Genomic DNA, 21,819 nt, shown 5'->3' with positions numbered 1-21,819 from the left:
ATGTAAACAAAAACAGGGCAAGAGCCTTGTTTACATGACGAAGAATTGTGAGACCTGTATCTTGCTTAAAACTCGACGACTGGCACCCAAATTTCATTTGATTATTAGAAATACATTTCTAAAGCATTGCAAATAATAAAAACAGAAAAATAAAATTTGACCAAAATCGTGACCATGCCCCTTTAAGGATGAACCAGAAGCAGGAATGTCTTGCAGAAATCGGAAGAGAAGTTGAATTGACCACAGTTCTAATTTGGGATGACTCTAATGATTGGTACATCCCGAACATGTGTCAATCTCAATATTCTTCTTCTTCTTTTAGAGATGACACAGTTTCTGCATAGTTGTCGCATATACTTTCCTCATTTTGACCCCAAACACTGTTTTTTTAATCTATTTGAACACTAGTACATGTGCTATTGTCTATGTTGTGTGCTTTTTTGATGCATTACAAGTTGGCGTCTCGTAGTCTTGTACAAGCAAATGTTGCACAGTTGTCGCATATGTTCTCCCCACCTTATTGGTCGTGGATATGAAGAGCTGACAATTGTATTTTGTTTCTGCGAATTGTTCTTTCTCGCAACATTTGTTAAACAGATTTGCCAACAAAGAAAAAAACCCACAGTTTAATATTTCGCAGACAATATCATCGCTCTTCAAATGATTTGTAAAACCGCAAAAATCGGACTGAATAAGAATAATGTTGTGGAGAACACATACTTAGAGCTATATAAATATATTCTGTTTATTTTCAATTTTCTTTGTTGTTATCCATTATTTCCGCCAAAGTGTAGTTGGACCAATTCGAGTTTCCTTTCTTTACAGAAGATCAAGTTAGACGAGATTTAAGTAAGTTTTGTTGGAGAAACTTTCTATATTAAACTTAAATTAATTTTAAAGTCTTTTTGGCACAGCATTTTTTTGAAATTGGATTTCTTTGAATGTTTGGGGCGTTCTTGTAGTTTTACTTCGTAAATATCAATAACCAATTGCCCCTTGATAAAGTGTGGGTCAAGCTCCATTTGTTCAGCAGGTGGTCTAACCTTTCTGCGTGAGTGTGTGCTCTCCTCCAACACATTTCATCTCTAGTACCTCCGTTTCATCTTTGGCTGCTGTCAACTCTTGTTTTGTGCTAAAGCATTTCCATTCAGTTTCAAGTTGTTCTTTTTTTTCAGGTTTGGGTCACGTCATTTGTTTCCCTCTCAGCAATATCTGCCCAAGATCTCATTGTCTATCCGATCTGTTAAGGCTCATTTTGCTATTTATGTTCGGGGTGTACAAATCTTAAAAGTTGCGAACGTGAACGTGGAAGGAGGGAGGAAGGATTTAAAAGTTTGAAATTTTGATTGCGACGACGTAAGGCGGTTTCAAGAACTACCTGACGACGCACTATCTCTGCTCACATTTCCATCAGCGTCGGTATCTGTAAATGAATATAAATAAGTAATGCTCCATGTTGAACCTACATGTATGATAAATACCATATTTATATATAAATTCACATCTTTTTTTATAACCCACCAAATATTAGTTTTATGATTTTAACCACTGACATTCTCAAACGTAAATAGTAGTATAAGAAATAAATAGCATAATTATATTGACGCGTTCTCAGGTATAAACATAAGATATAAACAGCATATGTTGAAATGCCCATAGAGATACTGAGTTTGAACTTGATTTGTGCATGACAAAGTTTTCTGAGAAGCACTAAAATTGATGTTTGATTCTTAAAAAAAGGCCAAGTGGGACGGAATGAATCCAATCATAATGTAATCTTAATGAAATCGGGATCAAAATACAAAACTACTCATTCATATACATACTTTGCTTTTTCACATGATGGTTAAGCTGGTGGTATTTTTCATGGTGGTAGCTGTTGCTAAGTCCTATGAAAACAAATGCGATGTACCACCGGAGTTTTGGTGTGGTTCAGAGAAGGTTGCGAGACACTGTCAGGTAGGGTTACTCTTTTTGTTCGTGCCAGCAAAACTATTAGCTTAAAAAGTAACCAAAAAATGTATTTGTTACTCATTCGTATGAATCGGAAATTTCTGTGTTAATACCTCTGTTATATTGTATATGTTAGAGATCTAGTTGACATTTATGTTGTATATACATGATCTATCACTTAACTGAAGCCTCATACATATTTTAAGTATTACAAAAACACTGAGACAAACCAAACTTGACTTTTTGATGCATAGAAAGATTTAGTTCAGATCCTTTCCCCCTTTTCGACGGAAAGGCAATGGATAAAACGTGATTATAGACCTTCTATGGTGAAACATGTGGTTAAGTTGGTAAAGTTCTAACGGAACTGAAGAAAGATGTTTATGCCAGAACGATTCTTCTCATCGGGGAAAATACCTCCAGGGCAACTGCAGTTCATGCATTGAAAACCGCCTGTATCAATTATACCGTGAACTAGATTACACGTCTGAAATCAAAATAAACCCTTCAATCGTACAGACACGTGTATATTCCGTGCATGTGCGCGTATAATGTTTAAACAATTTTTCGTTCAAACAGGTAACTGAACAGTGTCACCGGTTTTATGAACCCAATGCTGACAAAGTGCGGTTTGCTCTGTATTATGAATCAATGTGCCCGGGCTGTAGGGACTTTTTCCGCACCCAGCTTACCAAGACCTTCACTGCGTTGAAAGACATCATGGATCTTACGCTGGTGCCGTATGGAAATGCCTGGGTGATTACGTGCACACAAACTATCAGATAGCCATGCAGATTAAATAAAAACTTCAAAACTAATATTCTGGTTCCAAAATGTTATGAATAGTTATTTGTGAACTTCTAATAGTTCATTATTATTGTGAGTTGTTTTTATAGGAAAAGAAGGAATCATCTGGAAGGTGGAATTTCACGTGTCAGCATGGGGAAGATGAATGTGTGGGGAACCTGATTGAGGTAAATTATTGGAAACTAGGGAAGGTCAGAAAATATTTGGAGAGACGAGTACTGAAGAGAATGAACTAAAAATCTTCGTGCAGTAAAAGGGGCATGGTCACGATTTTAGTCAAAAATCATTTTTCCGATTTTAATGTTTACAATGCTTCAGTAAGGCATTTTTGATAGGCAACTAAAATTTGAGTATCATCCGTTGAGTTATAAGCGAGTTACAGAGCTTGCAATTCTTTGCTATGTAAACAAAGCTTTTGTTTACATTTTGAATGTTAAAAGTGAAAATTCCAGTTTTAGACCTGCAATGATTGTGTTAAACGTTAGGAACTGTTTTTTTATGCTTAAAGTGAAAAAAAAATAACGACAAATCAGCTTGAAAAAGAATTTTTACTGGTATAATGAACCTACGTAAACAAAAACAGGGCACGAGCCTTGTTTACATGACAGAGAATTGTGAACCTTAGATCTGGCTCAAAACTCTACGCCTGACTCTCAAATTTCAAATATTGAACTAATGTAAACAAAAACAGGGCACGAGCATTGTTTACATGACAAAGAATTGTGAGCCCTGTATCTTGCCTATAACTTCACTATTGACTCTCCACTTTTATTTGGTAATTGGAAATGCATTCCTAAAGCATTGTAAATAATAAAAACAGAAAAAAATTTTTAACCAAAAACGTGACCATGCCCCTTTAAAGAAATACATGGTTAACTTAAGTAAAAGGGCTTGGAAGAAGTCAGAAAGTCAGAAATTCACATTATTGCATAAAAAACATATAGAAACGTTAGTAATTATTGTTCAAGTGATCAAAAACTAAGCGAAAGTCTTGTATTAGGATAATCTTCTGGTAATGATAAATTCCGTGGTTTTATCAATAAGACATGCGTCATTTTTTGGTTGATTTAGTAAAGTCAAATTTTTCGAAAATACTGAAGTTAAATGAAAATCGGATTACCAATTGGATTTTTGTGTGTGTGTTTCCCACTTCTTTGACCTTCTTATGTCGTGAATCACCTTAATAAAAAAATCAACAAACATTAACGTTTAAATGATATTGATGAACCCACCGTGTCGTGTAAAGATGCATAAGCTCTAACCATGAGTTAGTAGCTAGTGACAAAGAATTGTGGTAAACCTTTCAGAGATGGTACAATCGTCGTTAAGAAAGATCATGACTGTATAGATAATAAGGATGGAGCTATTATGAAGTGAATTTAAGTACACATGTATATTAATGATGCAGTGGGCATCGATAAAGATAAAAGAAGCAATAGAGATACGTCTGTGATAGAAATGAAATAACGAATCGTTTGCATTTGATACAAATGTCATTTATAAAACGAATATATGTACAATTATAATTGATGATTCCCCTTCTAGTGATAGAGTAAGATACATTTGTCATTGAGGTTCTGTGAAGTAGCTTGATGAAGTAATCGGATTATCGGTAAAGATTAAGAGTGGCATCTGCTCGTCAAGAGAATAGTCACTATACACGATAGTGAACAATTTGGAACCTTGTATAAATGAGACTAAGATACAATAGAGATCATTTATTTCAAGAATGGCAGTGATTTTGTCGGATTGCTAAAGTGATGACAATATTGTTAAAGATGGAGATAACAAAGTTTCTCCGAGTTTAGAGCAATAGATAGTCTAGAGATAGGCTGTAGATCTGTATGATAGTTCTATGTAAGTGGTAGGGACACACAAAGAACACGATACAGGTTATTGTGTCCGGTCAGAGAGAACAATTATACAGAGAAAGCAGTTTAGAATATTTAGAAACATTATGGCGTTGTTACATGTTAATAGGTGATTGAATATACGTTAAAACCACAAAGAGTTAAACTGTTGCAATAAAGACAGAACGATTAAATGGGTACCTAAGAAATTGTGATTCTTTGATCGAGTATTTTGGAGATGAGTTGATAATTTGATGTTCCTCATTGCAGACGTGTGCTATCCACTTGCTAAAGAATATCTCTGTATATTTTCCTTTCATCAGCTGCATAGAACACGATGAATTTGGAACACCCCAATTCTCAGCCAAAAAGGTAAGATAATTAACATACAACAAATTACCCCCCAACAATGTTAAAATATATCAATAGATTGCTGATAAAGCTAATAGTTGCTTGATTCTGACATGGTCTTTTTTTATCCACAGTGTGCCAAACAACAAGGAATAGACATACAGCCAATCATGGACTGCTCCACCAGTTCCCTTGGCAACAGCCTGTTACACCAGATGGCGCTCAAAACAGAGGCCCTCAACCCACCCCATGAATATGTTCCCTGGGTCACTCTCAATGGGGTGAAAATCGACATTTTTTGAACAATTATTGAGTTATCTCTCTTTTTATAGTTTGGAAAGCTAAAATCTTTTTGTTTTTTTTTGTTTTTATTGTTAATCTTTGGAAATTAAGATTAAAAAATAAATCTTTTACAAAATTTAAAACGATTTTAATGTACAGTTCCTGAGACGTTTAAGTCCTAGCAGTTCTATTCTCTGGTGTAAAACTGGAGGTATATTGATTTTACTGTTTATTTTGTTGTTTTTTATTTTATTTTGAAGGTACACACGGAGGATATTCAGAAGAAAGCGGAGGGTGATTTAACGGCCCTGGTCTGTGATACTTACAAGGTGAGGGTTTTTTGTTAATTTCAATTGGTAAACAACCCCACTATATGGAAAGCAAAACACCCAGTTTGTTTACTAAGTATATACGCTAGTATTTCCTCTAATCAATTCGGGAATGGCGACACAGCTCATTCGTGTGTGAAGCTGGATAGATATGATTTGGTCAACCAATGTTTGATTGTTTGTGTCACATTGATGTACATGTATAATTGTATAATATTCTTTAATGTTGCACCTGACAAGGTGACATAACTGAACAAAGCTATTTTCCAGTTGATTTAATAAGCAAATCCATCCAGGTGTTGTTGTTATTTTAAAAAAACCCAGGTAGATTCTATACCCCCTGTATATTCTACATGGAAATCTTGGTTTTGAATTGCATGATAATTCATTTCCACCTGTCTGTAAGAATCTGTAATTGAGGACTTAGATTTATAACCTACGTATCAGGTGAAGGATTTAGATTTACATTAAACCTATCCATGAGTATACCGGGATATTTTTACATGCGATGGTATTCTGTCGGTGCTAATTTTCTAGTTGTCAATTTTATTTTCAGGGATCCTCAAAACCTGCTGCCTGCAACAAAAAGACAGGCCTTCATCACTCAAGGAGAAAATTATGAACAGTTGTGAAAAAGCGGAGACAATTATTTGATAAAAATCTCTTCCATCTAATGGTGCTACATGTATTTGTGTCTCAGTTGAGATGATGGTGACAAGTTTATAAAAGTAAAATATAATTTATAGCTTTACCTTTTGAAAACTACTAAGCGTGGTACAAAAATAAATACACAAATGCTATAAAGAATACAGAGAGCATGTTAATGAATGCTGTAAATATGTAGTCTGTATAACTACAATAGTTACAATCACACATTACATTTCTTTCTTGGTCTTCTGAACGCCCTGCATGCACCGTTGCTCTTTTTGCCAGCTACCGTCCAAGGTTTCCTACACTTGCTGGACCAGAATGGTATTCTACTACAAGCGTTAGTGAGTCCCTAGTTGCCACAGTCCCCTACCCTTAAACAGTAATGTGATGGAGGGCTCGCTCTGTGAACCGCCCCTTCTGTTGAACAATCGATCTAACCAAGCACCGTCTTCTAATTTTATAAAATAACTTTGACAAAGTCGTTATTAATCTTTAGTCTCATTGAATTATCCACCACGTATAAAATTTATATACAAAACCAATGAATATATCAAACGAACATTCATCGAAGTGTTTTAATTGGTAGTAAGCATTTGATAGCTAATGAATATTAAGCTTTTATAAATTTTAGTCCTAATCGTAGGTTCTTTTGGAAAACGCGGCCCTGTATGAACCAAAGAGCCAAACAGGTTTCTTTTTCTTTCAATGGTACTGCACCATCAGTCTTGCGAGTCCTAGCTTCTCTCTGCCTTTGGAATTTCTGGCTAGCCTGCCTCCGAGTTGTGGTCACAGTTCTGGTGCACCACATGTATAACTCAAGCCTATGGACCAGTCCCCACTGTGTAACAAACTTTCATCATCTCAATAGTCGGCCTCAAGTCTGAGTTAGAGACCTCAAAATAAACAAAGGGGTTTATAATTTTGGTGACGGCGAGGCCATTCCATTGTTTCTCTAGCGTGTCTAAGGAATTTAGTGACTACACATCTTTTAAACATACTTTTAATGTGTTTTAATGCTAGGAAGAAAATTTTCCATCAAATGGTGTACAAAACAGACAAGATTATCAATTTCTAACACTGAGATATTTATCTGTTTATATAAAGCACACATTGCATTTGCATGTCGGAGTTTTTTTTCCGTCTTATATTCCATGTATCTGGTGAACTATACCATTTACTATTTTATTGACTATCCTCTGGATTTGTGTGTAGAAGGTTAGTTTCACTTGAAGGCAATGCCCGATAATATTTCCTAGGTGCTATCTCCATAACACATAATGCTACTTAGTCTGGTGATTCACTACTGGTGATGCTCGCATTGGTATCAATGTAGTAGCATTACATGGTCTCATGGAATCTTTGTGGTGGTGTCACTGCACATTAACATGCAAGGGTAGTCAATTCAAAATAAGCACCCAAAGTGCTGCATTTAATGGGGAACGCGATACAACATGACAATCAGAGAAAACCAACTTTACAGAAAATATATTTTATTCATATGAATACGCCTATACACAACCATAACTTGTGAGACGATATCAATATTTCAACAATCACGCAGAAACAAAATAAACAACAGAATGCTAGGAAATAATCCGTCAAATGTCAAAAGCATTCAGTTTGTAATAGTCTTCAATAACAATCACCAACAAGAACTTTCAATGGTAAATTATTTCAGATTTGAAAGCATTTCCTGCATGGTTCAATGATTAAAATGATGTCGTAATATTGAAAATCATGAAACAAAGAAAAGGAGAGACAAAAATTTTCATAATTCCTACAATTCAGAATAAATACCATTATTTCTATGAAACAAAGTGTGCAGTGTCTATGAAAGCACTGAACTTTACCCAAATAAAAAGTTGTAAGTCGATAAGGCAGCACTTTTGTTGATAAAAATGACCTCTATTTAGATCGAGATATATTCTCTGCTTTACTCGTAACTCAAAGACCAAAGAGGGTAGTGTATAAGTAACGTCAATAGTATTCGAAGCAAGAACCAAATATATGATAACAAAAACTTACAGTATGTACATGCAATGAAACAAATGTACAAAATTAAGCCTGTTTTACAAACTATGCTTTGTTATGGGAGGAAGGGGGGATGGGAGTTCCAAGTGATATGCATACAGAAACAAACATGAGGGAAAGTCAAACACAAAAATGAATATATTAACAGGAATCAAAATGAATACATTTTCTACTCCAAATAGAGCCAAATTTTTAAATAACATGTAACATTTCAACGTGCAATGTGATCACATTTCCCGTAGATTCGAACTTGGCATTCAGTATGGAAACACCAGCCAATCCTTAATATTTCGTACTAATATTTGATACCAATCTAACATTTTTTCACTTTATCAGGCTTCTCCAATCCTCGTTGCTATTCATATTGCAAATTGAAAACTCCTTAAAAGAATAATAAATGTAACACAGGACAGATGTAAATATATAGATAACAAAATATTATTAATGGCAGTTATAAACATTCTGATGCCAAAAAAACAGTTCAAAACAATAAATGATTCTTAAAATGATAAGACATGCCAGGCTCCAATTACGCAAAACTGAGTTTTAATCTTTCATATCTAATTACTCTTTGTTGAGTTCATCTTTTATATCATCAGCTGTAACAAAGGATTATTGTTTCCTTGTCTCCGACAATCAATGAGGACAATGGACAAGTAGGGGAAGAACAAAGAATAAATCCACAGCTGAATAATAAATGTCCTTACCACTTAACCCCTGACCCCCGTTTTTTCAACTGTGTACTTTATTGGGAGTTGAAGTACAGATAAAATAAATTGAACTCTTGCCATCAACGCACACCTAATTAATATAACTTAAAATCCTATCAAATTTTAAGGTTAACAAACCGCATAATTCTCCAGCTTAGAAACATTCCATTTGATGCTTTATGACAAAATTTGTATAGCTTTGAGCATATACATTTTAATGAGTGCCTTATCTACTTCCAGCTTTTCTACCCCTATCTTTGGTCGTTCACCACCGGGACTTATTTCAGTAACTAGCACACAAACCTAATACCCTGACAACACTTGCCAAGCCAAACTGTAGGGGAATGGGGTCAATCCTAATCATAAATACAAAACTTTCATAAATTATGACAATTTTTTTTTGTTTTTGTAAGAAAACTGCAAGTTTTCCTGAGTATAGGTTTTCAAGCACTTAAATTTGATCACAGATCTTTATACTAGAACAAGATTCTTAATTTCCCAAAACAAGGGGAAAAATGCAAAGTATCTTAGCAACAGTTTGGGTGTACAGAGTGGATTTCTGGGACTGTAAGCTGGTCCTCAGTGAGAGTCCTTGTCCCGCTCCTCCTTGATCTTCTTGTTCATTTCCAGCTGTTCTTCCGATGTAACATTTTTAGGCACAAGGAACACGTTTCCGTCACTGGACTGTTGTAGAGAGAACTGAGCGGGGTCGTATGGACGTCCGTGTTCGTCGCGAAGAGACAGGAAGATTTCTCTGTAGAGGGCGCTGTACTTATCTTTCATGTCCCGTGTCTGTTTGTCGATCATCTGTCTCTCAGCCATCAGTTTTTCGCGGGATTCTTTCAGCTGAGTCATTTCGTCTTCCAGCGTAACAATTACGTCCATTTTGCGTTTCCTGCAGTTCTGGGCTGCCACCTTGTTCTTGCCGCGTCGCCTGATGTCTCGGATCAGCTGGAGCTGTGACTCGGAGAGCTTGTGGTGGGTCAAGATCTCGTTAAACTCCTCCACGGGGGATTCCACGATCTGATCCATGGACAGGGGCACTTTGAGATCCTCCAGCCTCTTCTTGTCCCTGCAGTGCGGCCCCTTTTGTTTGGGTTTGTCCGTGATGGAGTATTTCTTGAACTCTCTGGGCTCCTGCCCGGGCTGCAGTGGGTAGGAGTGGTTGTGTCTGATATGATTAGTGCTGGATGGACGGTATTGGAAATCGGTGTCGTTAGAAGACGAGGAATAGTTGGACTGAGAAGATTCGGCTCCATTTTCATTGTAGTTAAATCCACCATTGAAATTGTATTTCCTGGGCCTTTTCCCAAAGTCGGGGGTGCCATCACCAAAGTCACCGCCCCCACGGGCTCCACCCTCCATACCATCATACGGGGACATGGCTCCCTCGCTAAAGTGATCCTGAAAACAGATTTACAATGTTATAGTTCACACATTCCACAAGAAAATTACATAAATACTGCACATGTATGTGTACTCAGTGGCAATAGTTATGGTGGTTGGTAGGGGTGGGCGTCTGTGTCTGATGAGGGTGGGTGTGTCTGTTGTGGGTCATGTCCTTACCTGTGAGGGAGAACCTCCCGAGCTCCCACCCATGGAAATTCCAGACTCGCTGCTGGCATCATCAAGCATCTGCATGGAGCCCAAACCTGCTACAAAAAGACAAATTCATTTTGTAATTCTAATTTTAATCAACAAACAGAATTCAGCTATACATTTATTTTCACAATTATTTACCTATCTAATATTCTTTGAACCATTGGAGAAATTTGTTATAATATTTTAGAATGAAGATAAGTCTTGCTTACCATCTTCTAAGGCCATTTCGGTGATATTGAGGTCATCGAGGCCCTCGTCGATGATGTTGGACAGAATGTCATCCACCTGGGTGGTCAGGTTCCCTCCGCTGGGCTCCGGGCCAGTACTGCTGCCGTTAAACAACATGCTGGTCGGGTTCCACTCTAGTGGGGAGGAGCAGCCCTCACTGGGTGGTGCAGAGGTGAAGTTACTCCTCGTTTCTGTAATTCAAAATTCCAAACAATAGCTACACTTCATCAAACATAAAATGAATCGCTGCGTTATTGTCCATCATTTTGATACACTTGATCACAACAAGGTTTTAAGATATATTGGTACATCGTTATCTCTTGTATTCTTTTAGAGTGTGTTTAGTAAGTTTGTTTTATCAAAACACTAGTACTGTATCATGCTTCTTTGATTAATTTTTTTTACTGTGCTTAATCACCAGCACATCATAACTTGTTTATTAAATGAGAGTGCTACTTTTGGCAGAACTCAAGACACTATTGATTAGATTAACTTTACATTGTAGGATACATGATAATATGCATTTTTGAGAAATATTCTTTCAGTGAGAGTTGGTTTTTAAGACCATGATTATTTATGACTGATAAAACTTGTTTTGAATTGTTCATTGATAACTATTTTTTCAGCACTTGAGTTTATGAATTAGGACATGGATTTATCTACGACCGATTGACACCAAAGATTACACGAACTCTATATCATCAGAAACATTATCAAATGAATCTTTGATTAATTTTCTTTGACTGTGTCATAAGGACACCGTATTTGATAAATTGGGGTGCTTACGAGGCTCGAAGCTGTTAGTGTTAACAGTGTTGTTGATGGGGGTGGGCATAGTGACGTTCTGGATCAGGGCGTTGGAGTGATTCTGGGGGGTCATCATGCGCCCCGGGCCGTTCATGTTATTGACCATGCCGGCGCTGTCGTTGCTGGGGAGCTCCAGGATGTTGACCAGGTCCATCCAGGTCTCCTCCAGGGAAGTGTTGCCGCCGTAGCCCCGGTTCTCCTGGGTGGCATACCGGGGCTGGGGCATCCTTTCCTGGGGGTGGTAGTTACCCTGACTCTGTAAACAAAGCAGAAATTAGCACACCATCAACCTCTGGTAGTATGCAACTGCTATCCCTACAGCAGAATAATCTTTTGGTTTGTTCATCTTTCAAGTGCTCTCAGTGTTTCTAAAGTATGTGTGGATTATATAATTTATCCATTTATGAGAAATTGAGAATGCAGTTTTGATACACATATTACTAAAATAAATCAGTTTTCAAGTGTGCTGTAATCATTGTGTCAATACACTTGTAAAGGACAAGACTGCCAAAGTTACAGATTTTCCAACCCTATCAAAAATATCTCCTAACAACATGATATGAAAGCAATTCAAACTTGGTAAGAGCCATGCAATCAGTACCTGCTGCTGCGTTTGATTGTACGTGTAGTTCTGAAGGTGACTCTGTTCTGGGGACATGTGATGGAGCGGGGACGTGATGGGCTGATGGGAAGGTGAGGCCAGCTGGGGCGGATAACTCTGGTTAGAGGTCGGAATGTGATAGTCGTTCTCCAGCACACTCAGATGCTGCGGCATAGAGCTGTTCATCATGGGCATCCCAGTTTCATAGGACTGGTAATTCTGAAGATACAAGCGATGGTAAAACATTACAAAGCAGTCATGTGTATAGAGTTTAAAACACAAGTAAAATAAGAATGCCTGGTTTACCAGAACTTCATTACAAGTTAACCATACCTGAAACTGGCTGGTCTGGTTCATACTCTGCTGACCCATATTGGTGACATTGGGGGGAGCCACATTGGGCACTTGTGGAGACATGTTTTGGGGGACTGCAGGAGGAGAAGCCAGGGGTTGGGAGGGGGCCCTTCTTCCATTCATAGGCACCCATTCACCTGTGGGTAGAAAAGTTAATGATGAATACATTGCAAAATATCCAATTTCAGGCCATTGAAGGAAAATTAGACTCAGACCTCAGATGAAGACCAAGGTCAGTGTCAAAATCTAACAATTATAGGAACAAACACCTAATAGATGGACAGGTACACACAGATGTGCAGGAACAAACATCTAATAGATGTAAAGGTACACACACATATGTACAGGTACATACACAGATGTACAGGAACACAAGTAGATATACATATACCGTATTTTTCCGACGATTAGTCGGTATTTTTTTCCTCTGAAGCAGAGCACCCGACTTATCGTCTTGTTCGACTTGTCGTAGGCTCGATGTCAGAAATTTTTTTAAAATAGCATTAAAAATCTTGGTTTTAATCATCTTGAGTTGGCTGTGTGATTGAAAATTACGTTGTTGAATTCACTGTTCATCTTTAATAATTATCATTTTCACTCATCTGTCAACACTTTAATACATAATAATAACAACAGTTGTTAAAAAATGTTACATTGTCTTTAATCAATTAAAAGTTTTACCGTTCCGTTTTTATAAACACATCGTCACATGGTTCTATGTATCACTAGTAGGAAGATAACATTGCGCAGTAAAATTGAAACCAAGTTTGAATGGAAGAAAATATTGCAGTAGGTCCGGGGGATGTTTTTTTAAATTTAATTATTTTATTTGTAAAGAGTTGTTAGTGGAAAGTATAAATCAGAAATATTTAATGGTCAAATTCAATCTTAAAATACGTAATCGGCAATTATCAATACTACTGTTTATACAATAGGCTGACACCGGTTGTGTTAATAATCTTGCCCTAAGGCTGAGATCTTTACGGCAATTTCACTCCCTGTGTATATAAAGAGTACCGTTATAAGAGTGATTATAGTTCATTGATTAATTATTGTCAAATTCTTTGATTATTGTTAGATAATTTTTTTAGGAAACGTATGTATGTCGTATATCGTCATTATCAAGTCGTACAAATGATCGATCTATTTCTAACAGTGTCTATGTAAAACAATAGCGTGTAACTGGATACAAAGTAAACAAGTTTCATCAAATCATAGTAACTGCTAAGCTTTCTGCACTTGGGATCCCCCTTTGAAGTCCGACACGAGACAGGTGCATGCCTATGACACCGGAAATTGTTAAACAAACATTGACCACGCGCAGAGTCAACAGGTGGCTGGTTACGTAATAGCGAATACACTGGCGATAGTCAGAGTGGATACTTATTTTAATGCTTGGGAATAAAATATTTCTGACAAAGTAAGTTTAGTTTTGCATAACACGTGATATCGGGATTTGTTTAAAATGCAAGCGACTTTGTAGAAGTTGCCGGTATTTGAAAATTTGATGCATAAGTATAAAGCGTAATTGTTTAAATGTTAATCATTAATAATAATTGGTAGCAATATCGGTGACATCGTGGCATCATACACTGATAATGTTACTGCAGTTTTATAGGCCATTTTGAAGTGATAAGATCGACGTATGGTCTGAGATCGACGTATCGAAGGATTTTGTTAAAATTTTGGCGAAAAATTGGCAATTCGACGAGTCGTCCGCATCGACGAGTCGTCGGGAAAATACGGTACACATAGATGTACAGGTACACACACATATACAGGTACACACAAACATCTACCTGTCTCTCCATCCCGCATGAAGTTCTCCGCCATCCATTGCTGCTCGTGGCGGCGACGCTGCTCCTCAAGCTTGGCTTGTAAAAGTTCTCTGTCTTTTTGCTGTGTAGAATGAAAATATTTGTACAGAAAATGATCTTGTCTTAGAACTTAAGGTACCTCACTACATTAAGACTTACACTTTTAAGGCATAATGTCACAAGATAACAATTTGAATTTTTTGTTCTATTGTTTGCATTAACTATTTTGGTTACATACCATCATAGCTCAGTGGTTCAAGTATTTGTCTTTTGAACTGCAGAACATGAGTTTGAATCAATCTGGGTCTTTTGTTCATATTTACCAAATTAATTTTTTAAAATCCTTTAATGCATAATTATTGCTTATGTGACATCAAACTTCTTGTGCATCACGTTTCTATCATAATAGGGTAATATTCTGCCAATTTTTTAGACTATATCAAGATGTAGTGAGCCACCTTAATCAATTTCCCATCCAAATAACCCAATTCAACAAAATTTTAAAAATTGACTTACTTTTTGCCTTTCTTTCTGCAGTTCGATTTCTCTCTCTCGTTCGAGTTCTCTCCGGAGATTCACATCGAACATCTCCTTCCCTACTCCCAGATCTATGTCTTGCCTCCATAGTACGTCTATCAGGTCTAGGTCCTACAACAGAGCACAGAACATCAGTACTTGTGAAGTTGTACTATCAACATCAGTACTTCCTATCATCAACATCAGTACTTGAACTATCAACATCAGTACTTCCTACTACCAACATCAGTACTTGTAGTATCAACATCAGTACTTGTACTATCAACATCCCTTCTTGTACTATTAACATCAGTAATTGTTCTCTTAACATCAGTCCCTGTACTATAATATCATAAGCACAGGTACTAATAACATAAGTATTGTATTATCAACATCAGTACTTTTACTCTTGACATCAGTACTTAAACTACAGTTTTATCAAATTCTAGTTTGTGCGATTTTAAAAGCGTCAGTGTAATTTGTGGGGTGGTTTGAGTGCACATATCTGACAAAACACCATGTACATAATTATATCTAAAGCAATGTACAGTGGCCAATTAAGTGAGATCTCGTGTATCACCTCACACACCGAACTGTTCTTATGGTGTCAGGTTACCCGCATTTCAAGAATTACGTAACGACTGAAAAAATCAGATAAAATCTCTGCATAGTCTGACCCGATTGCTTTATCACCCAAATCCTGAGTCTAGGATCTTGGGTTTTTCTTATTAGTCATAGCTTTGATCTACGTAGATTTCATTCAATATTTAAAGCCAGTTGGATAATTAATGCAAAATCTTGACCTAGGTTGTCTTCAGTTTGAAATCTGTTGCATCGAAACATGATCTGTTCTTAAAAAAGCACACTATAATCAATTAATGTCTAAAACTTGAAGCCAGGTTTTCTTGATGCTAACAAACACCCATCATTATGGGTCTAGAGCCGATCACAATGGGGAATATTATTCACAATATCCCATCCCATCCATCAAACTAAGCCAACAAACAGCTATCTAATGTATGTCAATTTTCTCCTTCAAACACCCTGCGGCACCAACCTTAAGATTAAACTGTGAATTGAAAAAAAATCTGTGCGTAATTATTGTAGTGTATTAGAGGCGATCTTTGTGTAGAGGTGGAATTGTTCAGTGTAGGGAACACAGGTAAATCGGTTATGCTTGAGTGATCAAGCCAGTCAAACCAGTATGTAATACAACACAGCCCAAGAGAGCGCCTCTTTCATACCGCCTGAAAAATGAAGAATTCCAAAGCTTGGCAACAAAAACTGACCTATAAAACCTCTGTCTTAAACAAAACCCCACTGAACCCATGGATAGCTACATATCCAGTACTGAACAGAACAATCACACAACTCAATGTACAAAACAAATACCAATCTAATATTTAAAGGCTTGCCGCTCTCTGCATAATACTCTTTCGTTTTATTTATACATGCATGTTAAATATTGTGCATTAGAACAGGATCGAACCTGTGTACAATCATCGAGTACTTGGAATGGCTGTTCAGAATGGGACAACTCCCAATTCAAAGGCCGACATTGTCCCAGACACACAGCAGCTGGGAAATGTTATACATAATACATGTAGCCCGTTTACCATGCCCGAGTTGATGATCATATAAATTAATGTACAGCACAAATAATTCATCATCAACCAACATCAATCTAAACAGAATAAACAGGCCAAATAACCCCAGGACATGGTTTTCATACGGATCAATGATGACAATTAAAAGAGGAATATTCAAGAGATTCTTAAACACAACAGTCTTCAAAAACATGACTTACATAGAGATGTAAAGATATGTGTCAAACAAAATTCACTGAACACCTACGAGGCATTCAGTGATCTACCTAGTAAAGAACTGAGCAGGTTGCAGCTAACGAGTCTTTGTGCAGTACAACAATAACAGGTTCTGAGGTTTTCACTGAGTCACCTGACACAGTCACTAGGTGTGGTTCTTTTATTCAAGCTCTACTCATTATACAATCATGACATTTTGTGACATCCGTATCTGAATCTCCTTGAAACCTTGAGATTCAAAACCTGCTACATGTCTCACTGTAAACCTAACCCTGCAAAAAGATCAGTGTTAAAACCGAATGGATTTTGGTTGTCAGTTTTAGTCTTTAACTACTATAGATTCCCTTCTTCACTTGATTTCATAAATCGCACTCCTGCCATTTTGTATCAATTATCATGAGCTTTTAACTTTTGTAATAAATTAATAATTCAATATTGTATACAAAGTTGAATAAAATAATAAAAGCTAGATGTTAGAATCTACAAGGGAAGCCTTAGGTGATTTTACGCACTCGATATTAATTCCACACGTTTCATAAGGAATGTTGCTTTCAACTATTGCCACCCGAAGACCAAAATAATTCACCGCCATCTAAAACTGCCAGAATTTACAGTTTTACAAACTGTGGATCACCTGATTTTTACACCTTGTCGGTGTGTTTGACAGTTGATCTCTGAAAATGTTTATATCAAGTTTTTTCATGTATAACAAAACAAATGTTGTCATTTGATAATAATTCAAAAATCCTCAAACATATAACATTACTTAAACATTATGAAGTGTCAAAACTGTATTTACACTCAATATATTTTATTAGATATGAAATGTAAAAATTTGAATTATGTTGTCTTTAAATAATTGTCTCATTTTATTTATATTAGGAAGCATTGTCAAAAGAGGAAAGAATTTTTGGATTACACCCCCAAAAAATTGTGAAGTTCACTGACATTTTTTTCCAAGCATTATAGATATTGTTGATGTCATAAAAATCAAAGTCGAAAATCATTAAAGCTAATGCCAATGGAATGGTTTCAACGTCATCCCAGCGACTATATGAAAGAAATAGTTTTGTCATCTTTTCAGTGACCAATTCATTTTTCAATCACATTCAATATCCACAAAATGAACCGTGGCAAAAGACAAGAATTCAGGGATCTAATGACATCAGCTTTTGTTTACCTGTTGGCTAACAGCCAAATATAATGAAGAAATTAATAACACTCAAATGTGATTCTTGTCAATTCCAAAGCATTACATGGAAAAAGAAGCAAATTTGTAAAAAGAAAAAAAAAAAAAAAAAAATTTAATGAGAATTTTTTCCTTTAGGAGGACCATAATTTTACAATGTGAATCCTTAAAGCTTATAACAGAATAATTATAGTTATGTTCTTTGTACCTGGCATAATTAAATGACAGCTTTCATAATAAGGCAACTGACCGAAAAATTACACGAGGTCACAGCATTATAATCTGTACCGACATTTGTCACCATTAACGAGGGCTAACGGCATAAGGTCGGTCAAAATCCGGGACAGCACAGGGAGTACTGTGGGATTAAGACATAGCTAAACAAGAAAACAATCGGACCACATCATCACACCAGGAGTAGGTGAAGCTCAGTGTCCTCACTGACCATACATAGAGTTACCTACTCGACAGGGAAACCCCCACAAGGCTGAGGCATAAGACACAAAAGATTAATGGTCCATTGAATTATAATGCTTCCTTGACGAAGGCCTCAAATCAAGTTATGCAAGTGGGGACATTTTGGAGACATTTCCTTGAGAAAGCCGAGACAAAAATTAAATTGAATCTGCCTTTAAAATTTCCTCAAAGTAGAAAACTTTTTAGGTATGAGTAAACAGACCATTGATGTGGAAATGTTTGCTGAAATTTTTTTCTCTAAAATGTGACAAAAACTTTAAAGTTTAGCTTTAAATGTATACTCACAAAGAATTTACAAATAATGCATAATTTACAAAATAATCATTAATGTACACAAGATTTCTTTACATTTAACTCAAACTAATGTTAAAAGACATAAAAACCACAGACCAAATATATATAAATATATAGATCAAATGCCATATTAATAAAAGCACTTTTTCAAGCAGCCAACTCATGCAGTCAAAACCACGCTTCATAATGAGTTCAAAATTCAGAACTTGTAATCAACTTTGATGATTTAGAACTTCTTAATGTTAACCTACTACGGTTCATAGATACCAGGAGGACTACATAAATACCTGCATTACAATCTTATCAATAATAGATCACAGAAACTGCTTCCTCTTCTTATTATATTACATCAATGACCATGTTGTAACAACTCATGATTTTAGAAATTCCCTCTCTGAAGGTAATGGCAATTGTCAATTTAACCAACTTTAATCAGGTTGTGACCAATCGTCGAAATGGGCTATATTACTCATAAACAGGAAATTAAATTACAGTCGAAAATTGACTTTTTTTTAATTTTACTAAAAATATTGTAAATCTGCATTAAAATAAACAAAATGTTACAACTTTAGGTAAACAAGTTTTTTCTGTAACCCAACAGATTGAGATTGATCCCTTGTCATGTTGGTGGATCCAAGCTTCTGGGGAATCAATCTCATAATCTATAGGTTTGCAGCAAAACTTGCTTCTCAAAAGTTGTTGTATTTTTAATGTACATTTAATTATTCTTGTGACAACAACTATTTAATCAAATTTTTCCATTTTTTGCAGCTTAAACTCCTTAACAGGGTATTATATCCTATTTGGGAGATAGGTACAAAACGTCTAAATCTTTTTATTTAATCATGTTCTGTTCTAACAATTTTTAATTTATCAGGTTCATATCCAAATCAACCGTGAACTGAATTTTTGACAAATGAAACAAATCTCTTGAAAACTAAAAAAACCATTACTACTATACAGAAAAGAGGCGACATATCGAGTTGAAAGGTGATATTAAGTACTGCATTCAGACTGTACATTAATTTTCCAATTCTAATTTAAGTATATATTTTCATTCTTTCTAGTAATTCAAAAGTAATGCTCATTGCCCTAAAAAATTAAACATTGCTAAGCACTTGCAAAACACAATAAGAATCATTGAGGCTACCGCACCTGTTTTGCCATACAATTAACTAATTGCCAGCATAAAAAAACCAATCAATAAGAGGAAGACAACTCAGCAAAGCAATGACACCCATAGCTGATGCATTTTTTTTTCTTCTCTTTTTGTTCACCTCAAAAGATGGATCTACTGCTGAAGAGCAGTCAGCATCGACTTGACAAAGAATGACTTCCTCTTGCTCTTGGGGTTCCGCATTTTCCTCTTCTTGTGCCGTTCCGGACGACTGTTCTGTTGTCGGAGATTCATTTACGTTGTCATTGTTCACATGTTGCGTATCCTGCGGTTGTGAATTTGTCAAAATACGTCCACCTCCGTTGGATAAGCCAACAAGAAACGTCGCTATCCTCTGCTGTCTTGTGACTTGATGTCTTGCGAAACGACTTAATGAACGGAGATCTTGAAGGATAATTGATGCCTCACTCTCTACACTTTTTAAATGTTCATGTCCTGAATAATAGTTTTCGAAACTATTTCTGTGAAAATTAGTCTGTGTGTACACTGCCGTCTGTCCAAGAATCAGCTCTTGCACCTCTGGGTAGTTTACATAGTTAGTGTTCAAGTAACTGTTGAGATCAATTCGTAACAAACTCAGAACAATGGCAATCTGCACAAGCCCATCTGTGAAGTACTGCTTCAGAAGCATTTCGTATAAACCTTTCACTACAAAACGTGATTAATATTTTATTCTTCCCCTTTAATGTCTCCACAAGGAAAGTGAATCAGTTGTTATTTTTAAATCGAGACTTCTACTACTTTTGTCTTCGATCATAAGTAAACAAAGCACATTGTCAATATATGGCAACCATGTTTTTTCCTTACCGCACGTGCAACGACGTGAAGTGGCATTTCAGAGTCAAATCATCTTGAATTTTGGGCTGAACGGCATCAAGTTCTTTGGTTTAATGTTGAGAAAACTGTTCTTCGTTATGATGTTATGACTAGAATATTCCTTTGACAGGAAGCGGACATCATCTATCGAAGCAACTCTGATCGTGCAAAATTGAATGTGACGTCAGAATTGTTGCTGTACGCATGTGCAAGAAATACTATACGAAGGTCACATCCGGGTCACAAAAGTGCAAAATAAACTGACCAAATATATGTTGACAAGGTGTCTGCAAGTGTTAACAGATGCCCAAGTATATTTAAAAGATCGCAGCATCCTCACATATACCTTAAATCGAACCAATATCATTTCAACACGACACCTCGAAAAAAAAAACAACCCAAATTCTCAATACCTCCAGTTTTGACAACCTAGTCTTGGAGAGCTTCCAATTAATTTTCAGTACTAACAGTGGATGGAATAATAAAATCTAAGTATGGTATACTAACCCCATTCACCGGGTTATTCCCGTGAAGTCTGACAGGCTGTGTTTCCATCATCTTGAACGGCTTGATTACAACAGGTGCCCTATAGCCGTCTTTCAGAGCACTCGCTTAGAATGAAGTCTGTAATTCCTTAATCCAGGTGAAAATTAAAATATCCACAACTTATCAAAACTTGAATTTTAATCCATATGAATAAAACCTTAACTGAAACATGTTCTCCATGAAAACATTGGATCTGATCGCTCTACTCGTCCATCCCGCACATTATCAACGTTATGCCATGGTGTGTGTGTATTGAAATGTGCTAATGTATTTAACCTGCTATGTGAGCTATTCGCGTGATTGGCTGAGAACTTCCCATGTGACTCTGTAGGTAAAAAGGACCGCACAGGGGCTTTATATTTTACAGTCTACATATTTCATACCTTCATTTGTTGTTATTTATTTTAAGAAAAAGAAAGGATGAGTCAGATTGATCTATGTTTTTAAAATAAAGGATTATGCATTAACGTAATAAATTTTATGATTTCATTTAACCAGCATTTAGATTGAGAACTGATATATGTTTTTAATTTGTTGGAATACTTTATATTTATCATCAGTTAAGGAAAGCCGAGCGTTTCCGGAAATGTGGAAAATATAGATGTATA

The 21,819-nt window shown here is 36.3% G+C and overlaps 2 protein-coding genes across 4 annotated transcripts; one reads left to right on the top strand and one right to left on the bottom strand.

The window, feature by feature from the left end:
- The first annotated feature begins 1,801 nt into the window (after positions 1-1,801).
- LOC105321321 (gamma-interferon-inducible lysosomal thiol reductase) lies at positions 1,802-6,311 on the top strand. The gene is made up of 7 exons (XM_011419588.4): positions 1,802-1,959; positions 2,533-2,709; positions 2,850-2,927; positions 4,881-4,982; positions 5,096-5,242; positions 5,504-5,572; positions 6,129-6,311. The coding sequence occupies exons 1-7, from the start codon at positions 1,840-1,842 to the stop codon at positions 6,192-6,194; spliced, it is 759 nt and encodes a 252-aa protein (XP_011417890.4). The 5' UTR covers positions 1,802-1,839; the 3' UTR covers positions 6,195-6,311.
- A 1,385-nt stretch (positions 6,312-7,696) lies between these two features.
- LOC105321326 (endoplasmic reticulum membrane sensor NFE2L1) lies at positions 7,697-21,479 on the bottom strand. 3 transcript variants are annotated; one of them, XM_034461548.2, is made up of 9 exons: positions 21,173-21,479; positions 14,890-15,021; positions 14,356-14,455; positions 12,536-12,693; positions 12,203-12,421; positions 11,581-11,857; positions 10,776-10,985; positions 10,531-10,619; positions 7,697-10,368 (listed from the first exon to the last, which is right to left on the bottom strand). In XM_034461548.2, the coding sequence occupies exons 1-9, from the start codon at positions 21,221-21,223 to the stop codon at positions 9,544-9,546; spliced, it is 2,061 nt and encodes a 686-aa protein (XP_034317439.1). In that variant the 5' UTR covers positions 21,224-21,479; the 3' UTR covers positions 7,697-9,543. The 3 variants fall into 3 exon arrangements, with proteins under 3 accessions (XP_034317439.1, XP_034317432.2, XP_034317424.2); XM_034461541.2 differs by lacking the exon at positions 21,173-21,479 and adding an exon at positions 19,950-20,856 and having other exon boundaries at positions 10,531-10,616; XM_034461533.2 differs by lacking the exon at positions 21,173-21,479 and adding an exon at positions 19,950-20,855.
- Between the last annotated feature and the right edge of the window lie 340 nt (positions 21,480-21,819).

The sequence above is a fragment of the Magallana gigas genome, chromosome 5, assembly GCF_963853765.1.
Source record: "Magallana gigas chromosome 5, xbMagGiga1.1, whole genome shotgun sequence".
In the NCBI taxonomy this organism is placed as follows: domain Eukaryota; kingdom Metazoa; phylum Mollusca; class Bivalvia; order Ostreida; family Ostreidae; genus Magallana; species Magallana gigas.
The sequence above is the reverse complement of the archived record's forward strand: the minus strand, read 5'-3'. Positions and strand labels throughout refer to the sequence as shown.